At 43.5% G+C, this 19,311-nt stretch overlaps 1 protein-coding gene across 4 annotated transcripts in view; it reads right to left on the bottom strand.

Moving 5' to 3' along the window:
* Window positions 1–946: 946 nt before the first annotated feature.
* TCAF1 (TRPM8 channel associated factor 1) overlaps window positions 947–19,311 on the bottom strand; it is a 45,105-nt gene continuing 26,740 nt past the window's right edge. For 3 of the 4 annotated variants that reach the window (XM_036863704.1, XM_036863706.1, XM_036863707.1), the window contains exons 3-9: window positions 11,350–12,344; window positions 10,963–11,060; window positions 9,628–9,841; window positions 9,076–9,315; window positions 7,725–8,062; window positions 5,753–6,003; window positions 947–3,167 (exon numbers count right to left, since the gene is read on the bottom strand). In XM_036863704.1, the coding sequence (XP_036719599.1) occupies window positions 3,158–3,167; window positions 5,753–6,003; window positions 7,725–8,062; window positions 9,076–9,315; window positions 9,628–9,841; window positions 10,963–11,060; window positions 11,350–12,344 (2,146 nt within the window). In that variant the 3' untranslated portion in view covers window positions 947–3,157. Of the gene's footprint in view, window positions 3,168–5,748; window positions 6,004–7,724; window positions 8,063–9,075; window positions 9,316–9,627; window positions 9,842–10,962; window positions 11,061–11,349; window positions 12,345–19,311 lie in introns of those variants that run through there. The other variant, XM_036863708.1, reaches the window with a different exon arrangement.

Raw genomic sequence — 19,311 nt, 5'->3', positions numbered from 1 at the left:
AACTTGGGAGCCTGATGTCCACTAGATAGCTGGCTGTTTCTCCCAACTACAGGGAAAAAATAGCTGAAAATCGATTATGATATTGAGGCAATTTGGCAAAGAACATACCAAAGAGACTTAACAGATGGATAGAGATCCTCTGACATCACCTGGTCTTGTATATGGCTAAAACTTATCAAAACTGTCAAATGAATAGTTCAGGAAAGCTTACATCACGGTCTTGAAATGCTCCTGGAATAGAGACAAACATCATGTGCCTTCTTGGGAAAGAACACTAGTTGGTGATTTTCATTTTCCTGTTGCACATTCATTCACTCAACAGATACTGAAAACCTGCTAGACAGTAAGCTTAATCAGCAGACACATGGTGAGATCAGGACAGGATTTGTTTTCTGTGGAACACCTGTAGAAACAAGAGAAGGGGAAGTGTGTCTGAATAGCTGGAGGGTATTTAGTGTGGTTAGAACTAGAGAGTAATGGGGAGATGTGATGAGCCTTGGACACACTGGGTGGATCCAAATACTTGAGGGCCATTTTATGTGTTTTGATTGGACTGTATCTTAGTCTATATGAAGCCATTGAAGGGTTTTTATTTAAGTTTATTAAAAATTTTTCAAAGTAATACATGCACAAGGTAAAAAATTAAATAGTACAGAAGGACTTAAAATGAAAAACACAGTTTCCCACCCCACCCTTTTAACCTTAGTCCCATACCCTAGAGGCAATGCATTTAACAATTTCTATTTTTAGATATTCTGTTAACTTCCTAACATTAAATAATATGTTTGAACAATAATTTTTTGACTTAACTTTAGACAATCTTTAATAATCCCCCATTACAAAAGATAAGGATTTAACTTACACTATTCCCACCTTTCATTTGCCTATCCTTTTCCAAATTTTTGACAGATGTCATTTTTAATACTTCTATTGGTTTATAGTTTTGAACAGTAACAATCCTTTAGTCCTTGTTCCATTAACTGTAGACTTTATCTTTTCATCCCCATTTTGAATAGGTAAGTAATTCTACTCTTCCTTCCACCTCTCTTCCCCCAACTAATTCTCAACCTCTTTCTGCTTTCTTTTTCCTTTTCAGGATTACTTACTTTCCATTTCATTTCTGAATAAAAGATTAAGCCTTTCATGTTTTATCTGTAGGCTGATCAGAACACTGAATACCAATAAATAGTATCTACATTATTTTGGCTTTGTAAATACTGTTTACTGGGAGCTAAGTAGAAGCTAGGATATTTTCTTCTAAACATATCCAATGTCATGATTCCTGTGTCACTTGAAATGAAACGTACCTACTGCCAATGTCAAAACGAGTCTCTTCTTACATTCCATGAGTATTTTTTTATTATTGTCTCATAATTGAACCTGAATTTGACATTTTTGTTTTCTTTTTTGTTTACTAAAGAATGTATCTCCTCCATATTCTCAAACATTCCAGCTTCTCAAGGATAATATCTACGGCACAGAATGCATATGCTCCCCAGAGAGCCTGAGACTGTGTACTCTCATCTGAAATGGGGCTCTTGGATAACTGTCACCCTAGAGTGAGCCATCCTATTGGATAACATCACTCTGGAGTGAGCCATTCTGCTGGATAACTGTCACTCTAGAGTGAGCCTTCCTGTTGGATAACTGTCACTCTGGAGTGAGCTATCCTATTGCATAATGGTCACTCTGGAGTCAGCCATCCTGGGTGAGGTCCACTGTTTTCTGGATTCCATTTCTTTCTCTTTCCCGATTTTCATTCTCATTTTGCTGGAGAACTTCCTCAGTAGGTGAGAGAGAACTTCCTTTCCAGGTGCTAAGAGGGTAGACTTTCTGAAAACTTGCATGTCAGAAAATTTCTTTCGACTTGACTCTTGACAGTTTGGCTTGCTATGGAATTCTGGGTACAAAGATTTTCCATGTATGAAGACACTCTTCTATTGGCTTCTAGCATTGTGTTGATGATGAAAAATCCACTCCCAGTCTATTTCTCATCCCTTTTTAGTTGAGCTAATTATGATGACCTAATTTTATTTTTTTCTCTTGGCACTTTCAATATCTTCGCTCTATCCTTAATATTCCAAAATTTCACAAGATTATGTCTAGATGTAGGTTGTATAGGGTCCCTCTCAATCTGGAGACTTATTTCTGTTCTTTTTTTCTTCACAATATTTTCTGTGTTCTCTCTTTCAGAAACTCCTAACAGTTAGATAATGTCTATGTCTCTTTCCCCTCTTTATATTTTCTTTTTTTTTTTTTTGCTCTATATCTAGGGAGATTCCCTCAACCTTATTTTACAGCCTGTCTACTAAATATTTTTGGCAGTCTTATTTCAATTTAAGGGCTCCTCTTATTTTCAGGGTTTCCCCTTTCTTTGTAGCATCCTGTTTTTATCTTACAAATGCACCTCATATGTCTCCGAAGATATTTATTCCATGTTAACTGTTTCCCCTAGAGTTTGTTATATTTTTCAAATCTCGTGGTTCTGATTGGTTATTTTTCTCACATGCTGCTCCCCTGGTCCCTCCCCCAACCCCTACCCCTAAGGCTCAATGTCTGGGAATTCCTAGCTGATCATTTGCATTGAAGAATCAGTATAACTGTTTTTATAGGAGTTGTGGCTTCCCTCTGCCATTGTGTGGTCTGTTTGCTTCTGCAGTAAGCCTTTCTGTGACTGAAAGCACTTGGTTACTTGAGTAGGGATCTTAGCCATATGTAGAGAATTAGCTAATAGGCTAGGGGCTCACTTATTTCCACAAAAGAGAGAAATTTATTTTGGAGCACCAACTCCTGCCTCTCCTCAAGCAGTTTATTCGATTCCTTTACACAAACAACAACAATAACAACAGACTTAACAGAAACCAGTGGTAGGTTGCCTGTATTCTGTGCAAAGGTTGGGGTAGAATGAGATGGGGTTCAATTTCACAACTGACATAATTCTTTAGTAGACAGACTTTTCAGGTGCCCAAATCTCTTTGGGGTTACGTGTTCAGATCAGCTTATATTCCGTCTGAAAGGAGCTGCACTCATTCATTATCACTTCTTCCACTTTCTCTCTTCCAGAAATGTGTTGAGATCTTCTTCACTTATAACCAAATTCCTTCAGTTTTCTTTGCTGAGATGTGTCAATTCTCTTTTACGTTTCTTGACTTCGGTTTCAGTGGGGCCTGGGGAGGGAGGGAAGTAAACTTACATGTTCAGTTCATCATCTTAAATTCAAAGTCCCATTGGAAGCTTTTAGACAGGGGAGTGACATGGATAACTCGATATTTTTAAAAGGTCCCCGGGGCTGTACTGCTGAAAATGGACTAAGGAGGGCAAGAATGGATATAAAAATTGTTCTAAATGACTGAGGATCTAATTTCCTTTCTGAAAACATGCAGTGTCTGAGACTTTTGGGAGTCAGACACTTTACCAAAATAGCCCATCATTCAAAATCCAATAAGCTAGTAGAATGCTTTCATGGTGCCCTGGAGATAAGGACTGAAACCCAAAGATCCCGGAACCCAGATGACTGGGACGATACTAAAGGGATCATCCCAGCACTGTCCATTGGGAAGCACTTCAGGAGCCTACCTCAAAGTCTTCCTTTGAACTGGCATTTGGGGTAAACAAAAGGACTTTCTGTTCTGATAAAATTAGATGAGGGCTAAGTAAAAACAGCCAAAGTGCTGGCAAGGAGGGACATAAAGGTCCTTCTATTTGCTGGTTCATTTCTTCATTTACTCATTTATTTGCTTGTTCAAAGCACTGTAGTTACTAACAAACACTCATTTGTATTCAGAATGCCTGGGTTCAAATCCCAGATCTATCACTTATTAGCAATAAAGGCTTAGGCAATTTACTCAATCTCCATAAAATTCAGTTCACTCATTTGAAAAAATGGGAGCTGTAAGTTTCCATTCCATAAGGTTACTGTGAAGATTAAATGAAACAATCCATATACTTGGCACATACTCAACAACCCACTAATTGATAGCAATTATTTTCAATGCTGAATGAATATTTAACATCTATGTTTAAAGTACTTGGATGATAGATATTCATGAAATAAGGGAAAATAATTCTAGTATTAAGAAATGACACAATAAAAGAATCGAAAGAAAAATATTGTCTAGGTCAACTCTTATTGTCTATGCATCCACCCAATTCCCAATTAAGCAAATAAAACAGTGCATTAAAGCAACTAAATCAAAAGAAGTGAGCTAAAGGAAAACTGGCTGGATGTACCCAGCATTAATCCTGGAGCCCCAACTCTAGCTGAAACTACGAAGAATTGGGAGGTTCTGAATAAGATTGGAAGAAAAGTTTAAAAAATCTCTGAATGTACTGTAATTAAATGAAGTTTGGGTCAGTTGCATCCAGTTATCTTGTTCCAGTGTAACGATTCTATTTGTGCACGGACTTTGTCTGCCGAACAGCGACAGGAATCTGTGTCACTACGGAAATATAAACACCATCACTCAGCCGGATGCTCCTTGTTTGCTAAGGATGAACATCCTCATGGAATTGTTCTGGTTTTTCAAGCGACTTCCACTCTTAATCAAAGAAGGGATTTTACCTGAAAGATGGAATTGAAGAAGGAGACCAAACCCCAAGCAGCTTTTAAAACCCCACTATAAATATACAGACCTTCCTTTAGATCATAGGGCAATATACCAGAATCCCTTCAGAGTCAGTGTATAAAAGTGTAGGATGGGATAGGATTAATTCACTGCATCTGTAAATGCCATCTGAAAGTGCAGTCCTGATCTAAAATGATATTGAGTTAATTTGACAATAACAGCGGCAGCTGACAATTTCTCAGTACCTACTAAATGCCAGGTACTGTCACTTTTAGAGGTACTAAAATTTAATCCTCACAATAGTCCTATGAAATAGATCCCATTTTATAGATGAGGAAATTGAGTCACAGAGAAGTTCAGGAGCTTGCCCAGAGTCATATAACTGGTGAAAGAACCAGGACTTGGATGTGGTAAGTCAACTGTGAGAGATGATGACCTTAACCCCTGGGCTGTGGGAAGAGAATGGGGAGTAGGAAACTCACTACTCTGTGGACCAGCATGAAATAAAACCACCCCTTGGAGAGCATGCCCGGTATCCACACTCCTCCTCAGAATCACCGGTCTGAGTCTTCAGCCACAACCCTGTGAGGCAGGGATCTTTACCCTCACCTTACACACAACGAAATGGGAGTTCAGAGAGAAAACGACTTTCCCAAGAGCTAACTCTAGTTATGGGCTCTTCGTAATACACCAGACAGCTTTTGGAAAACTACCCAAGACATGAAATATGTGAGTCATCAGGGAGCTGCCTGAATATCATGGTAAATTAGTATTTCAGTTGGGTTCTATGGTCAGGTTTTTGGGGAAATGATCAAAAATAAAAGCCCAGGGAGTCCTCAGGGTGAGAGCCACCCTCTATGGGCTATGGCCCATGATGGTGAACCAAGGGCTGGCATAGGAGCAGGGGCCAAAGCTCTCAGCACTGGCCCAGCACAGGGTCAGGAGGGCACCTGATGGCTGAGAGCAGAGGAATGAGCTGATAAACAGAAGGCTTTGCTCCTGAGGAATGATGATTCCACTTTTTTCTGTGTTCTGAACCCACTCCCCAGAGAAATGACTAAGATCTAGGGGCAGTGAGCTTGAGAGGGCAAGGCTAGAACCTAAGAGACAGAGGTCGAGGAGTGAATCCCCATCTCTGCCTAACTCCCCAAACCTCTCTACCTGCCACCTCGCTGGGCACTCCTTACATCTGTGTGAGGAGGTACAATTTCATAATATTTTCCTTCCACTCAGGCAGATAGGCCAGGCTGGTTGCCACTTCCTTCTGGATCGGCCAGGCCCAGGCCTCAAAGAACGGAGCCAGATTCTTCTGCACTTGGTGGGAGAACATCTTCACCCACAGATTCATTTTGTCGACATTGTCTGTGGGCAAGTTGGTCTGGTTCCTATACTCAGTGAAGAGACGGATGAATGGCTCCCACCCAAAGGCCTCCTGGAGCTGGAACGACAAGCAAGAAGGAGGATGAGACATCTACAAAAGACCCAGCAAACACTCTAAATTAGTTAATGCATCTCACCCCTTAAACACCAGTTTCATATCTATCACTGACCCTCTGCTGTTTTACCTGCCCACCTCACGTGCTACTCTCTCATGTTCTGACGATGAGAAGGGCCTCTGAGCTGGCACAGGGCTCAACACAAAGCAGACACTCAAGACAGCTGTGGTAAAAACTGCAGTGATTAATATCAGGATTTACTACCAATATCATTATTCATCTATCTCACTAGATCATGAAAGTAGTCATAGGATATTACAAGTGGATTTAAAATTGAAGTGAAAAAATCCACTGTTTTTCATAGTTGCAAAGTTAAACCCCAACAATTAGGGAACTCCCAGCCCTATCCTGACATAATCCACACTAACTGTAGGTCTATGTCCATTTGCAAGGTGACCAAAAACGGCCTTTGGGAAAAAAGGTGAGTCCAGTAGAAGCAGAAGACGATGTAGAGTCTAGGTAGCTAGAATTAAGAGTAAGGCATAATTTTAGGAAAAGGCAGCCATCCCGAGGCTGTTGGAAACAGCCCATGTTAATTTATTTATTTCTGGCTGCGCTGGGTCTCTGTTGCTCCATGTGGGCTTTCTCTAGTTGCGTTGAGCGGGGGCTACTCTTTGTTGTGGTGTGAGGGCTTCTCATTGCGGTGGCTTCTCTTGTTGTGGCTCATGGGCTCTAGAGCACGGGCTCAGTAGTTGTGGCGCACGGGCTTAGTTGCTCCGCAGCATGTGGGATCTTCCCGGACCAGGGCTCGAACCCGTGTCCCCTGCATTGGCACGTGGATTCTTAACCACTGCGCCACCAGGGAAGCAGTTCCAACCTCAACTTGATTTCACAGAGGAGGAACTTCTGTCCCGATGACAAGGTTAAAGCAGTCTCCTAGCAGTGTCACCGTCATTCTTGTGGCGGAGGGGATCCGCAGTGAGAACTCCAGCAGGTGGAAGGGCCAGAATAGAGTGTGGCTGGCCTGAGACTGAGTTCCAGAATCCAAGGTGATGAAACTCTCCACAGTGAGCTGGGAGCTGATCCAAGGACTGGGGGGCTGGAACTGGGGCGTTGCGTGATGACTAAAAGGCAAAGGCCACCCCCATGTCCAGTCCAGTGAGGAAACCTGGCTTGCTTATAAGGTGGAAACTGAGGCACAGCCAAGTCATAATGAGAAGACGGTTTACCCACCTAGGGAAAAAACAGCTCCTTTCCCACATATTTGTGTGTGTGTGTGTGTGTGTGTGTGTGTGTGTGCGCGCGCTCGTGCGCATGCACAAGTCGGGGCGTGTTCGGCTTTAGGGAGCTACTTAAACAGCGCAGTTTGGCTTCAGTCTCAGGTATGTCTAGGTTTAAAGCCAGTGACAGCAACTATATTTGTAGTATCACATTTGCCTGCACCAATTTTTAACCTTTCTCAGTGCTTTCTGTCTACTCTCAAAAATCTCTTCAGAGTCCTGGGGTGAAGGGTGGGGCTGAGGCAATTAAGTCCACCCTAGGGCCATGCAAAGTGATGCCCCGAGAAGCATCCTCAACTAGCACCTTCACACCTGGGCGCTGTCAGCACCTCCCCTGCCTGGTGCGGGAGGCGGGTCAGCGGGAGGTCCCCCAGGCACCACGCTACCATCTGCTCAGGGTCCCCACTGCGGGGCTCCCACCACCCCCCGCGCTGGCCCAGCACCTGTAAGTACGTTTCCAGGGCCGTCCACGCGTTCCAGTTTTTCACATTGGGACCCTTGCCCAGGTAGATTCTGACTCTCTTCTCCCGAACTGGGGGCCACAGAGCGATATTGGCTCGTCCTCGAGGGATGCCCAGGACTGTCTCGTGCACGTAGACACACCACAGGTTGCAGGTGGCCTCGGTGGTGTGCGGGGGGAACTCCCACTCCTGCCGCTGCTGGTTGCGGCCCAGCTCGTGCACAGGGCCCCACAGCCCCTTGGTTCTGATGAGTTTCTCACTGATGAGCTCCTGCACCGACTCCAGGTGACACATGATGGGGTAGCCTGCGTGCATCCAGCCTGGGAAATGCAGGAGGGGGAAAAGAGGGTTAGAGCGCTCCCCACCCATCTAACAAAATTATTCTCTCTATCGTGTCTCCCAAGACACCCAGTCCCCGCCGACCCCATGACTTCCAGAACCCAGACCCTCCCGGGCCTTCCTCCTTATCCTCTCATTCTGTAATAACGCTTCATCGCCACTCTGACTGGCTATGGAGCCGAGGCAGGTTACAGATCGCCGTTCATGTTACTATTCAATTTTTCTATTTCTCTGAGAGTGCTCTGTCCATGTGAACCCATCATTATACTCTTTTCTCAAAATTAAGAACTTGTGGTTCTCATTATTTAGACATGGAATTGCCCACGTCGACACTACCTTATAGTGATCATCTACATAAGCCAAGAAAACTAAGGTCCAGAGAGATTTCCTTGGTTCTTTAATTTCTATACACCCTTCATTTTTCAGGCCTCTTGACCCTCTGGCAAAGATCTCTTTATTCAGTGCTTTCTCCCAACACCTGTGACCTAGGAAGAGGCCCTCGGTCGGTTTTATCCACTCCTTGAAGTCCCCTGATGGAAGTCTGTGAAAACCCAGCATGTATTTCCTGCACCATTCCCACTGTTTGATAACATCTCTTGACTAAAACTGTTACATATGTTAACATACTGTGTACATATAGTTCTACGGCCTGCTTTTTATGTGTCACATAACCTCATCATATTTCCTTATGCCATCAAAATATCACTTTAAATGTCTTCCTTAATGTCCATTGAAGGTATACACAATACATTACTGAACCATTCCGTAACTGTTGGGCACTTAGGTAGTTTCCAATGTTTTGTTGGGGGACACAGCCGAGTCTTTTTTTTTTTGACGCATTTTTTCCCTTTCCATTTAAATAGCAAGGATTACATTTCATATGTCTTGCCATAAGAACACTTCTACCCTGCTGGCTGCCCACTGCATCACTGTTGCAAGAAGGAAGGCGCTAAGGGGGGGGCAGCACGCACAGAGGTTCGCCCCAGGCACCCACCGACTGAGATCTGCACGTCGGCAACGATCCTCTGAGGCAGACGCAGGGGGAAAGGCTCAGCCCCCAGCCGGGCCACGGCCTGCATCACCTCGTCCCAGAGGCGTAGCAGTGGCTCAGGGTTCTCCAGAGTGCGAAGGTTTGCGGTTGGCACTGTCAAGATGATGTTGTCTGTAGCCAGCTCTCCCCAGGGACCTGGATTCTCCTGGATACGCCTCTTCCATTCCTCCTGGGATGTCTCCCCTGGAAGACAGGCCACAGCGCTTGAAACTTGTTTCCCCAAATCCCTGACATTAACACATTCAACTTGAACCCCAGCAGGAGAACACCAATGCCATGAACAGCCACATACCTGCTCCATCCTTCTACAAAGGTCCCAGGGATGTGATACAGTTTGGTCTTTATCCCCTTAGCCTCAAAGCTGACTATAAGGAAGCTTACATCCCTTCCCTCCACCAGTCCGAATCTCTCTCCTCCTGTACCAGGCAGCCCAGATGACCTCCTCACCCCCAGCTCTCCCTGTCCCTCGGGGTTCGCGCCAGGGCGTCCACTCACCTAGCCTGTAGTAGGGAGCATGCACAGCCCCCTTAACCGTGACGGGCACAGAGCCCAGCTTGCTGCTCTGAGGCACAATGATGTACAGGAGGCCCCCCCAGAGGCAGGTGATCGACTTTGTGGGCTTGTCCAGGCAGCAGCGGTTAATCACAAGGGGGCCTCGGAACAGCTTGCTGGCCCTGGTCAGGTCATCGGTGTGGCAGCCAATCTGTACCTGGAGCAGAGAGACCCCCCCACCTAGTGACCCTGGGGCATACACGAGCCGAAGGGGAGAGCGCCCAGGACATGGGGACAGGAAGGGTCACGGGGCCATGACCCTAGGCAAGTCCAGGCATCCCACCATTTATAAGCCCTGTGCGCTAAACCTGTGAAACTGTATCATCCCTCAAGGTCGTATGAACCACATCGTGTAAATTCACTCTCAGGGCGGGTCAAACAGCTCCACAAAGGGTCATGCTGAGACGCCGATGTAGGGGCACCAGGTGTGACCCAGATGCTAATTCTGAGGTGGGCGACTCCCACGCAGAGTCCCTTGGTGTCTCTGTAACAGCCCGAATCCTAGGCTGCCTATTCCCCCGTGGTGATTCTGGCTTTGGGAAGGGGCAGAGGGGATCCTGCCTTTTGACCTGAGAGGAGGCCCAGTGGGAGACAACGTGACCGGCTGCTGTAGTGGAAGGTTGATTCAGTTCCACCCGTTCTCCCAGGCCCCTGTTCCTGCGCCAGTGGAGCCACCCCTGTCCTCAGAGGCATCCTGGGACTGTTCTCCCGGGTTTATGCTCAACAAGTTCCAGGACAGATACAGGCACAAAACAGATGCTAACCATCACGATGACCCACAAGGGGGACAGAGCAGGACGGCAGCTTCATTTTGTGAATAGGGCGTGTGTATGTGAAAGTGACAGGGCTGACGTGGACTGGGCAAGCTAGGAACAGTGTATGGTGTCACCGGGAAGAAGCTGGAGTCAGGAGGACCTCGTGCTTCAATGTGAAATGTATGCGGGATGGAACGTGGACTGAGATTTATTGGACTGTGTGCTAGGGCACCAGCCATCTGGGACCTTTCTTATTCCCCACCCTATGACATAAGTTAAAAGCACAAACCTTGAGCCAGAAGTTGGTTAGGTTTGAGCCCTGGGCGCTGAAATGTATCAAATCCATACATTTAAATTAATCAGCTGTTCTGCACCTTAGTTGCTTCATCCTAAGCAACTAAGGGGGTAGAAGTACATGCCCTGTATTGCCAGTTGGTTTTGTAGGAAGGTCAGGTAAGATGCCCACTACGAAAGCAAGAGCATTTGGGTTCCACGTTGTGTGGTGAGATGGGGCATGCCTTACCTTCAAGTCAGCAGAGGCAGCAGCTTCAGGCAGCGAGACCTCTATAATCTGCCTCCCGGGTATGTAGAGCCCGGTGCTCATCCAGCAATACCTGGTGCCTGCCAAAAGCAAAGGAAGAGTAGACATGACCCTTCCTCCATGATTCCATCGCCACCCAGCTTCCAGAGTCCCTTCACGAGCTCTGCACATCTTCCTGCCTCCATGCTGCCCTGGCTCTACTCTTCCAAACATCACCTAAAACCTCAACCCCCATCTCCTTGAGAGTGCACGGCAGAGGATGGAGATGGCCCCCTGGGGGTGATCAGATCTGGAGCTAAGCTGCTGAAGTCATCACGACCCACTGCCCCCCAGTTCCCCCCCGCCAGGCTCCCACCCCTCATTCCTTACCTGGATTGTTGCAGTTGACCTCAACAGTGATAGGAGATTCCGAGGGGCGCAGGTAGGGGCTGCTGTACATATCTTCAATTTCTGGGACTAACAGAGAGAGGTCACTTCCAGAGTGGGCCAGCCCAGTGGCCAGGGAGAGCATAGCACCCCTACAGCAGTCGTTGATGACAGGGTTCTCTCGGGTCGCTACTGGGAGCCGATAGCGACTTAGCAGCTTCCTTAGGAGCCGATGCACCGACGTGTAGGCAGGGATCTCTTCTGCGGGGATCTGCAGGAAAGCTGCGCCATCCGGTCCCAGCTTTGCCAACCAGCCCTTTTCTACGTTCCCTCTCTTCCTGCCCATTATAACCTGGAACTCGGCCAGGGTGGAACGGAAATGATAGGTCCTTATCCCTGCCTTAGGAGTACGAAAGGGCCCGGGGTTGAGGCTTTGGCTGGTGATGCTAATGCCAAAGGGGTTGAGGAGGAGGTTTCCTGGGAACCGAGCCAAAGGGGACACTCCTGGGTTCTTGAAGGCCCACCACCAGGCTTGGGCTCCAACAAACAGGCCCCCGCCCTCTGCTACAAACTCCTGCAGCTCCTTGACTCCCACGTCACTCACGGGCTCAAAGCAATAGACACTGGCATCGCTGGTCAGATTGGGCTCGATGCTGCTGTCTATGCCCCCCACCGCGAGCAGGCCGCTCAGAGTCCTCAGTTCTGTCTGCACCACGATCTTGCCTCTGCGGCCCGCGTCCAGCCAGCGGACAGCATTGAGCAGAAAGGGGCCCAGTTTACCGACGGTGAAAAGGACCTTGTGGCCAGTCACGACCACCCGGCCCCGGCCGTAGCGGGCAGCCGCTATGACACAGCCGTGGTAGGAATCCAGCCCCAGGGGAAAGGCTAAAGCCCCGTGCACTAGCAGCTGGGACGGGAAGCAGTCCGAGTTGCTGATGTCCAGCTCAGAAATCCCGTGCAGGAGTTCATCTCTGTCCTCAGAGAGATCGTCTTCACAACTGCAAAAGACACACGTGTTCTCTGTTACAAAGCGCTCAGAACAGCACCCAGCATAGAGCAAGTGTCAGACTTACTAATACCATTTTTAGCTCTTACAAGGGAACTGGGAGAACAAAGTGGGCAGACCTGGCCTCACTGGGTATGGAGACTTGTTTGAGGGAGGACAGAGGCACTCAGCATTAATTCTGCTCTGCTCATTCTCTGTGTACAAACCCTCCAAAGGAAATCTCGAAAGAAGTCCTGCTGGGTATACCCAATACTGTATCTTAAATATTCTGGATTTAAGGGTTTGTTTCAGCCTTTTAAGCACTATACAGAGAACTGAATGGGAAATCATGGTTTCATTCTTATAAGGAGGCTTGCTTATAATTTCATGCAGCTAATTTTCTACAAATAAAGTCAACAGAGAGCTGAGTGAGTTAGTGGCGCTAGTGAAGAATCACTATTATCTCAAAAGGTGGGGCAGGGAGCTGAGCGGCCTCAACTCTAGTGGGACCCTCCTGTTACGTGAACCCAAGAGGATTGACTGCCTACACCCAGAATCCCACACGTTCATTGCCGGCCCAACAGGAGTGATACACATCCGTGCTATAAGGTTTTTCTCATCACCAACTGTTCCTATCTAAGGGTAACAAACTCCTATAAGACTTCAGGACACCTATAACCCCCAAAATGGGGGATGCAGCCCCAGGTAGTGGGATTATGAGGGGGTAAGAGGTAGAGTGATCTCTAAGCTTGAGGTCCCGGAGCTGGTTAAGTCACTCTCGTTAGGTAAATCTCTGGCAACTGTATGGTCAGAGGCAGTTGTAAGGAAAAACGGGGGTCAGGTAGGTGGCATATTTACAGTATTTGTATTGTACTCTCTGTGGTTGGCAGAGCTGTAATTAACTGATGGGGAAACTATAGTCCTCTTAGCAGGTGCAAACCTTTCCTGAAGATAAAGGTATCACCCTGCAAGATGACTCTCCACCTCCTTGAAGCACTAGCCATTAAAATCATTCAACTAGCTGTTCTTGCTCTGATTCCAAATTTACCGAACAACCTCGTGATAATAATAGTACTTCCCAGGACCATCTGCCTAAAGAAAGAAAGTCACTGGCCAGGACAACCAAAATCTTCTATTTTTTTGTGACATTTATATTTCTCTAGCAACATCTTAGTGTATCTTTAATTTGCTGATTCTAAAGCAAAAAACATTCGTTTTTAAATTTAAGTACTTTATGCATACAAAATTAAATAGAAAATATTTTAGTTCTTTTTTTTAATAGATCTTTATTGAAGATATGGCACATATATACAATGTAATATTACTCAGCCATAAAAAGAAACGAAACTGAGTTATTTGTAGTGAGGTGGATGGACCTAGAGTCTGTCATACAGACTGAAGTAAGTCAGAAGAGAAAAACAAATACCGTATGCTAACGCATATATATGGAATCTAAAAAAAAAAAAAAAGGTTATGAAGAACCTAGGGGAAGGACAGGAATAATGACACAGATGTAGAGAATGGACTTGAGGGCTTGGGAGTGGGACGGGGAAGCTGGGGTGAAGTGCGAGTAGCATCGACATATATATACTACTGAATGTAAAATAGTTGGCTGGTGGGAAGCAGCAGCATAGCACGGGGAAATTAGCTCGGTGCTTTGTGTTTTAGTTCTTATCACGAGTTCTGTTCATAAATTTCATGCAATTGTTTTACAAGTGTAGTCAGTGAAGAGGTGATTTACATTGGTATCAAGGTTTATACGTTAGCCTGTTACAAGATGAGCGATACTGAATGTGCAAAGTTGAGACCCAGACACTGCGTCACTAGCAGGGCTTCATCAGCAGGACCCGAGATGCTCCCTGCTGAGCCGGGAGCATCGTCAGAGACCTGTCTGTTGTTTCTGACAGCCATGGCTTGTGTGCAGGGGGAGATAAATAGTTGTTTCATAAAAAAACCTGAATTGGATTTTTACTTTTCTTTTCCCTCTCTGTTCTGAAATGAAACAAAAGTTATTAAAAAAAGACAATAAAATCATGATAGCACTAGATTCACTATATTTCAAGAAGGGTGCAATCAGCAAGCTGGGACAGGAGGAATTTATAGGAAATATAAATCAAATGAAATCAGACTGATCAGAAACCCAAGAGAACAGAAGAATCTGTAACTGCACATATGTGAAAGAGAAGACCAAGAAAACAAAAGAACAGGGATTAATCATCATTTGTGGAAACAGCTATCCTTCCTTGCCTTGTTCTCAGTCTCAGGGTATTTCACCATTAAGTTCTTAGCTATAGGTTTTTCTAAGAGAACTCATCACACTGAAGAAGTTCCCTTTTATTTCTAGTTAGCTGAAATTTTGTCATGATTTGACACTGAATTTTGTCAAAGGTTTTTTTTGTCTGTGTACATCTATTGAATATATATGGTGTTTCTCATTTATTCTGTATTAACAGAATAATTAATTTGATATTTGAATGTTAAACCAGCCAAGCATTCCTAGAATAAGCCTTACTTGGTCATGATGTATTATCCTTTTTATATATTGTAGTCTACTTACAATATTTTATTAAGAATTTTTGCATCTATGTTCATGAGGGACATTGTTCTGTAGTTTTCTTGTCTTGCAATGTCTTTTTCTGGTTTTAGCATCAGAGAAATAATGTTTTAATAAGTTACAAAAACTTTCCTCCCCTCTTACTTTCTGAAAGAGTTCATGTAGAATTAGCATCAAAAAAGATACAGTCCAAACTGTAAGCAGTGATTACTTCTGGGAAGAATTAGTAAGAGGCAGAGGTGGAGGCCGAAGATCTTTCACTTCTTACTTTGTATACTTTGGGACTATTTCTCTTTTTTCCAGTAAGCATATATTTTGAAATTGAAAAAAGGAAAATGTGCATAAAAAGGAAAAGAAAACTGAATTGTGACTTAGCAATTTCTCTTCTAAAGTGGCATATCTTCCCACTTGAATTCACTCTCTAAAAACTTCTAATTTATTTTATGAGAACCAGTTAATACAATTCTACTATACGTGGCTAGGACTGTAGTAAGAAGCTCACAGTTAGGTAGGTATGCTCACCCCATCTCACAGGGCCATGACCCCGACCAACATCTGCAGTTAGCATTCTATCTATCCTAGTAATGACCTCCAAAGACTTGTGGATCCTTGTTACAAATAAGTTATTAATATCTGTTCAGATATTTTTGTTTTCCAAACTACTTGGGGAGTCATATACATGTTGACTATCTTCAGGAATTTGGCAGTTTTCTTGTTTCATTTCGGCTCATTTGAAGTAGATAGTCAATTTTCAAAATCCTGAAATCTTCATAATCTGAAATTCAAAAGACTTTTCTATATAATATCCCTTGGCCATCTTTCAAAATGAAGTGGAGATGTCTATATACATATATATATGTGTGTGTATCTATCTATCTATCTATCTATCTATATATGGCATCAATTTATATAACGTTTGCCAATTCAGGTTTCACAGGGGTGTTTTCAAGCCAAGGAATTTGGAGCATGTGGACATTTCAGAGCATGACCACTGTTCGACATGCTTTTCTCTGCATCTCTGATGACTGTGAATATACAGGGATTACTGAAGACTGAAAACCAATCTCAATGGAGTAATAGCTGAAATGAGGGCAAGGACCTTCTACTCCAGCACTTCCCATTTAGAGGGAGAAAGAGAGTTGAAAGCACACGCTAAGGTCACGGCGTGCAGTTGCTGGCAGCAAGCCCAGGTTTCCAGGTTCTACCGAACCTTCATATCACAAGCCCTCTTCCTACAACAGTTACTTGGTTTTTGTGATTTCCTCCAGGCCTGGTTATTGGAGATGTTTCTGCTCTTCTAATTCTCAGATCTTTGGAAATCATTTTTTTGAAATAAGAAATAAAGCCTGAGACATAGCATATACCGAATAAATTGCTGGCTAAGTGAATGGATGAATGAACACACACAGAACTAGAACTCTAACAGAAGCCTGAGATTTGTGTTAAAATGAGACAAGGGCCTTCTTATCCAAAAAACAGCAAACTATTGTGGTGGATTCTCACCAAACCTCCCTCAGATTGGTTATCTAATGATATGTTTAATCAGCATCAAGTACCTTTATTGGTAAAGCCAATTCAGTGTCTAGTCCCTGTTTTGTTAAATGTAGAAAGAGGGTAAAACATGGCAATCCATCGTGATGCTGCTGCCTCAGTTTGGTGGATGAAGTAGGAAAAATACCAGTTAAAATATCAATAGCTTATACAACTGCAGAAACGTACATGACTTGGGGCAAAGCAGCATAATGATGGCTGCCAAGTAATTTTCAATGTTTGGAAATGATATTCATGACCTCATACGCTTACATTACCACAGCCTGAAGGCTGATGTCAAAATAATTAAAGTGTTTTAGGTACTCTGAACATGTTTCTTAATTCATTTAATCCTCACAACCACCCTTAAAGGTAGTCATTATTAATCCTACTTTAGAGATGAGGCTTACTTATGGCTCAAGGTTTTAGAGCAAGCACCAGACAGAGCTTGGGAACGTATTAAATTTGGCCTCCACTAAAATCTGTGCTTTTCCCAGTAGATATGAAATCTCTTACTAGAATCCTGAGTCTTGAAATGAGGCTGTGTTTATGACAATGGATCCAGTGTTTGTTCAAATGAAATACTTAATAGAAAGAAGTTGGGACTGGTTCTGCATTTAAAGTACAATAGCCATTGCCCTCAGATCTGGAGATACAGTGGAGACCTCCGAGGATAAGCGGATGGAAGATTAGAAATTGTTCAGGGAACAGAGTACAGGCGGTGTGGTCATACAGACAACATGGTGGCTAGTGCTCTAGGTGCAGATCATGGTGCCTTCCAGGCAGGAAGTGAGGGCAGTGACTATGCGACTTGTGTCCTGATATCTGCAGGTATTCTCACCAGGCTAAGAGTAGGTCATCTGGTTTTATTACTTAGGGTTTTATTTTTCCATCATAAAAGTAGTAACTTCTTCTGATAAAAATTTGATTCATCTTGATAAGACCTGTGGACAGTTTATTCTTAGAAGGTTCATCCCAGTATCTTATTTAGAATTTAATTTAGTAAGAAATGTGCAAGTAGCAAGGTTAAAGCTATCTTAATTCACGCTCGCATGTTCAAATGTGGGTTTAAAAATAACAAGATATTTGGGCAGAGTAACTAAACCCACAGGGGCTTTCAATGTGAACCTGACAGCCTGTGATGGAAATAATCTTCCTTCTTGAATTCTAATAGAAGCATGTTGGTATCTAGTATTGCTGAAAATGCGTTGATGATATGTTATACAGTATTACATAATTACAAGAAGACTGAAGAGGGGCTTCCCTGGTGGCACAGTGGTTGGGAGTCTGCCTGCCAATGCGGGGGACACGGGGACACGGGTTCGAGCCCTGGTCTGGGAGGATCCCACATGCCGCGGAGCATGTGGGCCCGTGAGCCACAACTGCTGAGCCTGCGCGTCTGGAGCCTGTGCTCCGCAGCAAGAGAGGCCGCCATAGTGAGAGGCCCGCGCACCGCGATAAAGAGTGGCCCCCGCTTGCCGTGACTAGGGGGAGCCCTAGCACAGAAACGAAGACCCAACACAGCCAAAAGTAAATAAATAAATAAAATTATAAAAAAAAAGACTGAAGAAAGATCCAAATCTTCAACAGTAGGCAAATGATTAAATAAATGACGTATATACACTGGCATTTGCATAAAATGAATCAAGTATAATTTTAAAGATTACATAGAATGAAAAATGTTTATGAGCAGAATTCAAAATAGCATGTATACTAAGATGACAAGGGAGTAAAACTATGAATGAGTGGGGAAAATAATGTGCAAAGGTGAAAAGAGAGTTGTATTGTGGGTTTATGATTTAATAATTTTAAAATGAAAATGAAAAAATAAGAGATCCAGCAATGTTGAAAAAGTAATCTAAAAGAGTATCCAATGAAGAAGAATCATAATTCAAAAGTACAGTTGACCCTTGAACAACATAGGTTTGAATTGTGCAGGTCCACTTCTACACAGGGTTTTTTTTTCAATACTAAATACCACAGTACTGCACGTTTTGCAGTTGGTTGAATCTGAGGATATGGAACCGAAGATACAGGGGGCCTACTGTAAGTTATACGTGGATTTTCAACTGTGTAGATGGGTGACCCAAACCCTCAAGTTGTTCAAGGGTCAACTGTATTGGCAACACTGCATGTGCATGTGTGTGTGCATGTTTCAGAAATATTAGAAAGGAAAGTGAAAAAAAAGTGATTAAGAGAGTTAGAATTTTAAAAATATTTTCTGCTTATTAAATAAAAAAGCATTTGTGTGTCATAAAGATGTGGAAGATTTTTAATGTGATTTCTGAATTGCATGTGAAGCAAGGTAATGAAATACATGCCTTCTTAAAAAATTTGATAGGAAGTTTGAAAATTAAAGTTTATAACTGAAAATCACCTATCAGTATCCCACAATCAAGAGATCTACCTATTACTGATATTTTGGGCTTTCTTCTTATGTAATATTTTCTACACATAGCTATTTTTTTTTAACAAAATTGGGAACATATTGAACCACAATTAGTATCCTATTTTATTTCACTTAATAGTATCCCCGAAGATTTTTCCCTTGTCCTTAAATATTCTTGGAAACATACTATGTTTAATGGTTAGTTAATAATCCATTGTATAGTGTTCTATAATTTATACTCTTCCCAATAACAAACAATGCTGAATTGCAATCCTTACACATGAATCTGATTATATCTCAGTTTATTTTTTAAAGTCCTATTTTAACAAATATATTTTCAAAGGTTAATCGAGATTTAATTTACATAAAGTAAAATTCACACAATTTAGGTTTATAATTAATGAATTTGGATAAATGTATATAGTTTGGTAACGACCACAACAGGAGGCGGGAGAAAGATAGGTTGATGTTGACCTTTCAGCATTGTTTTGATTTTTTGAACTCTGT

This window comes from Balaenoptera musculus, chromosome 9, assembly GCF_009873245.2.
Source record: "Balaenoptera musculus isolate JJ_BM4_2016_0621 chromosome 9, mBalMus1.pri.v3, whole genome shotgun sequence".
Taxonomy (NCBI): domain Eukaryota; kingdom Metazoa; phylum Chordata; class Mammalia; order Artiodactyla; family Balaenopteridae; genus Balaenoptera; species Balaenoptera musculus.
The sequence above is the reverse complement of the archived record's forward strand: the minus strand, read 5'-3'. Positions and strand labels throughout refer to the sequence as shown.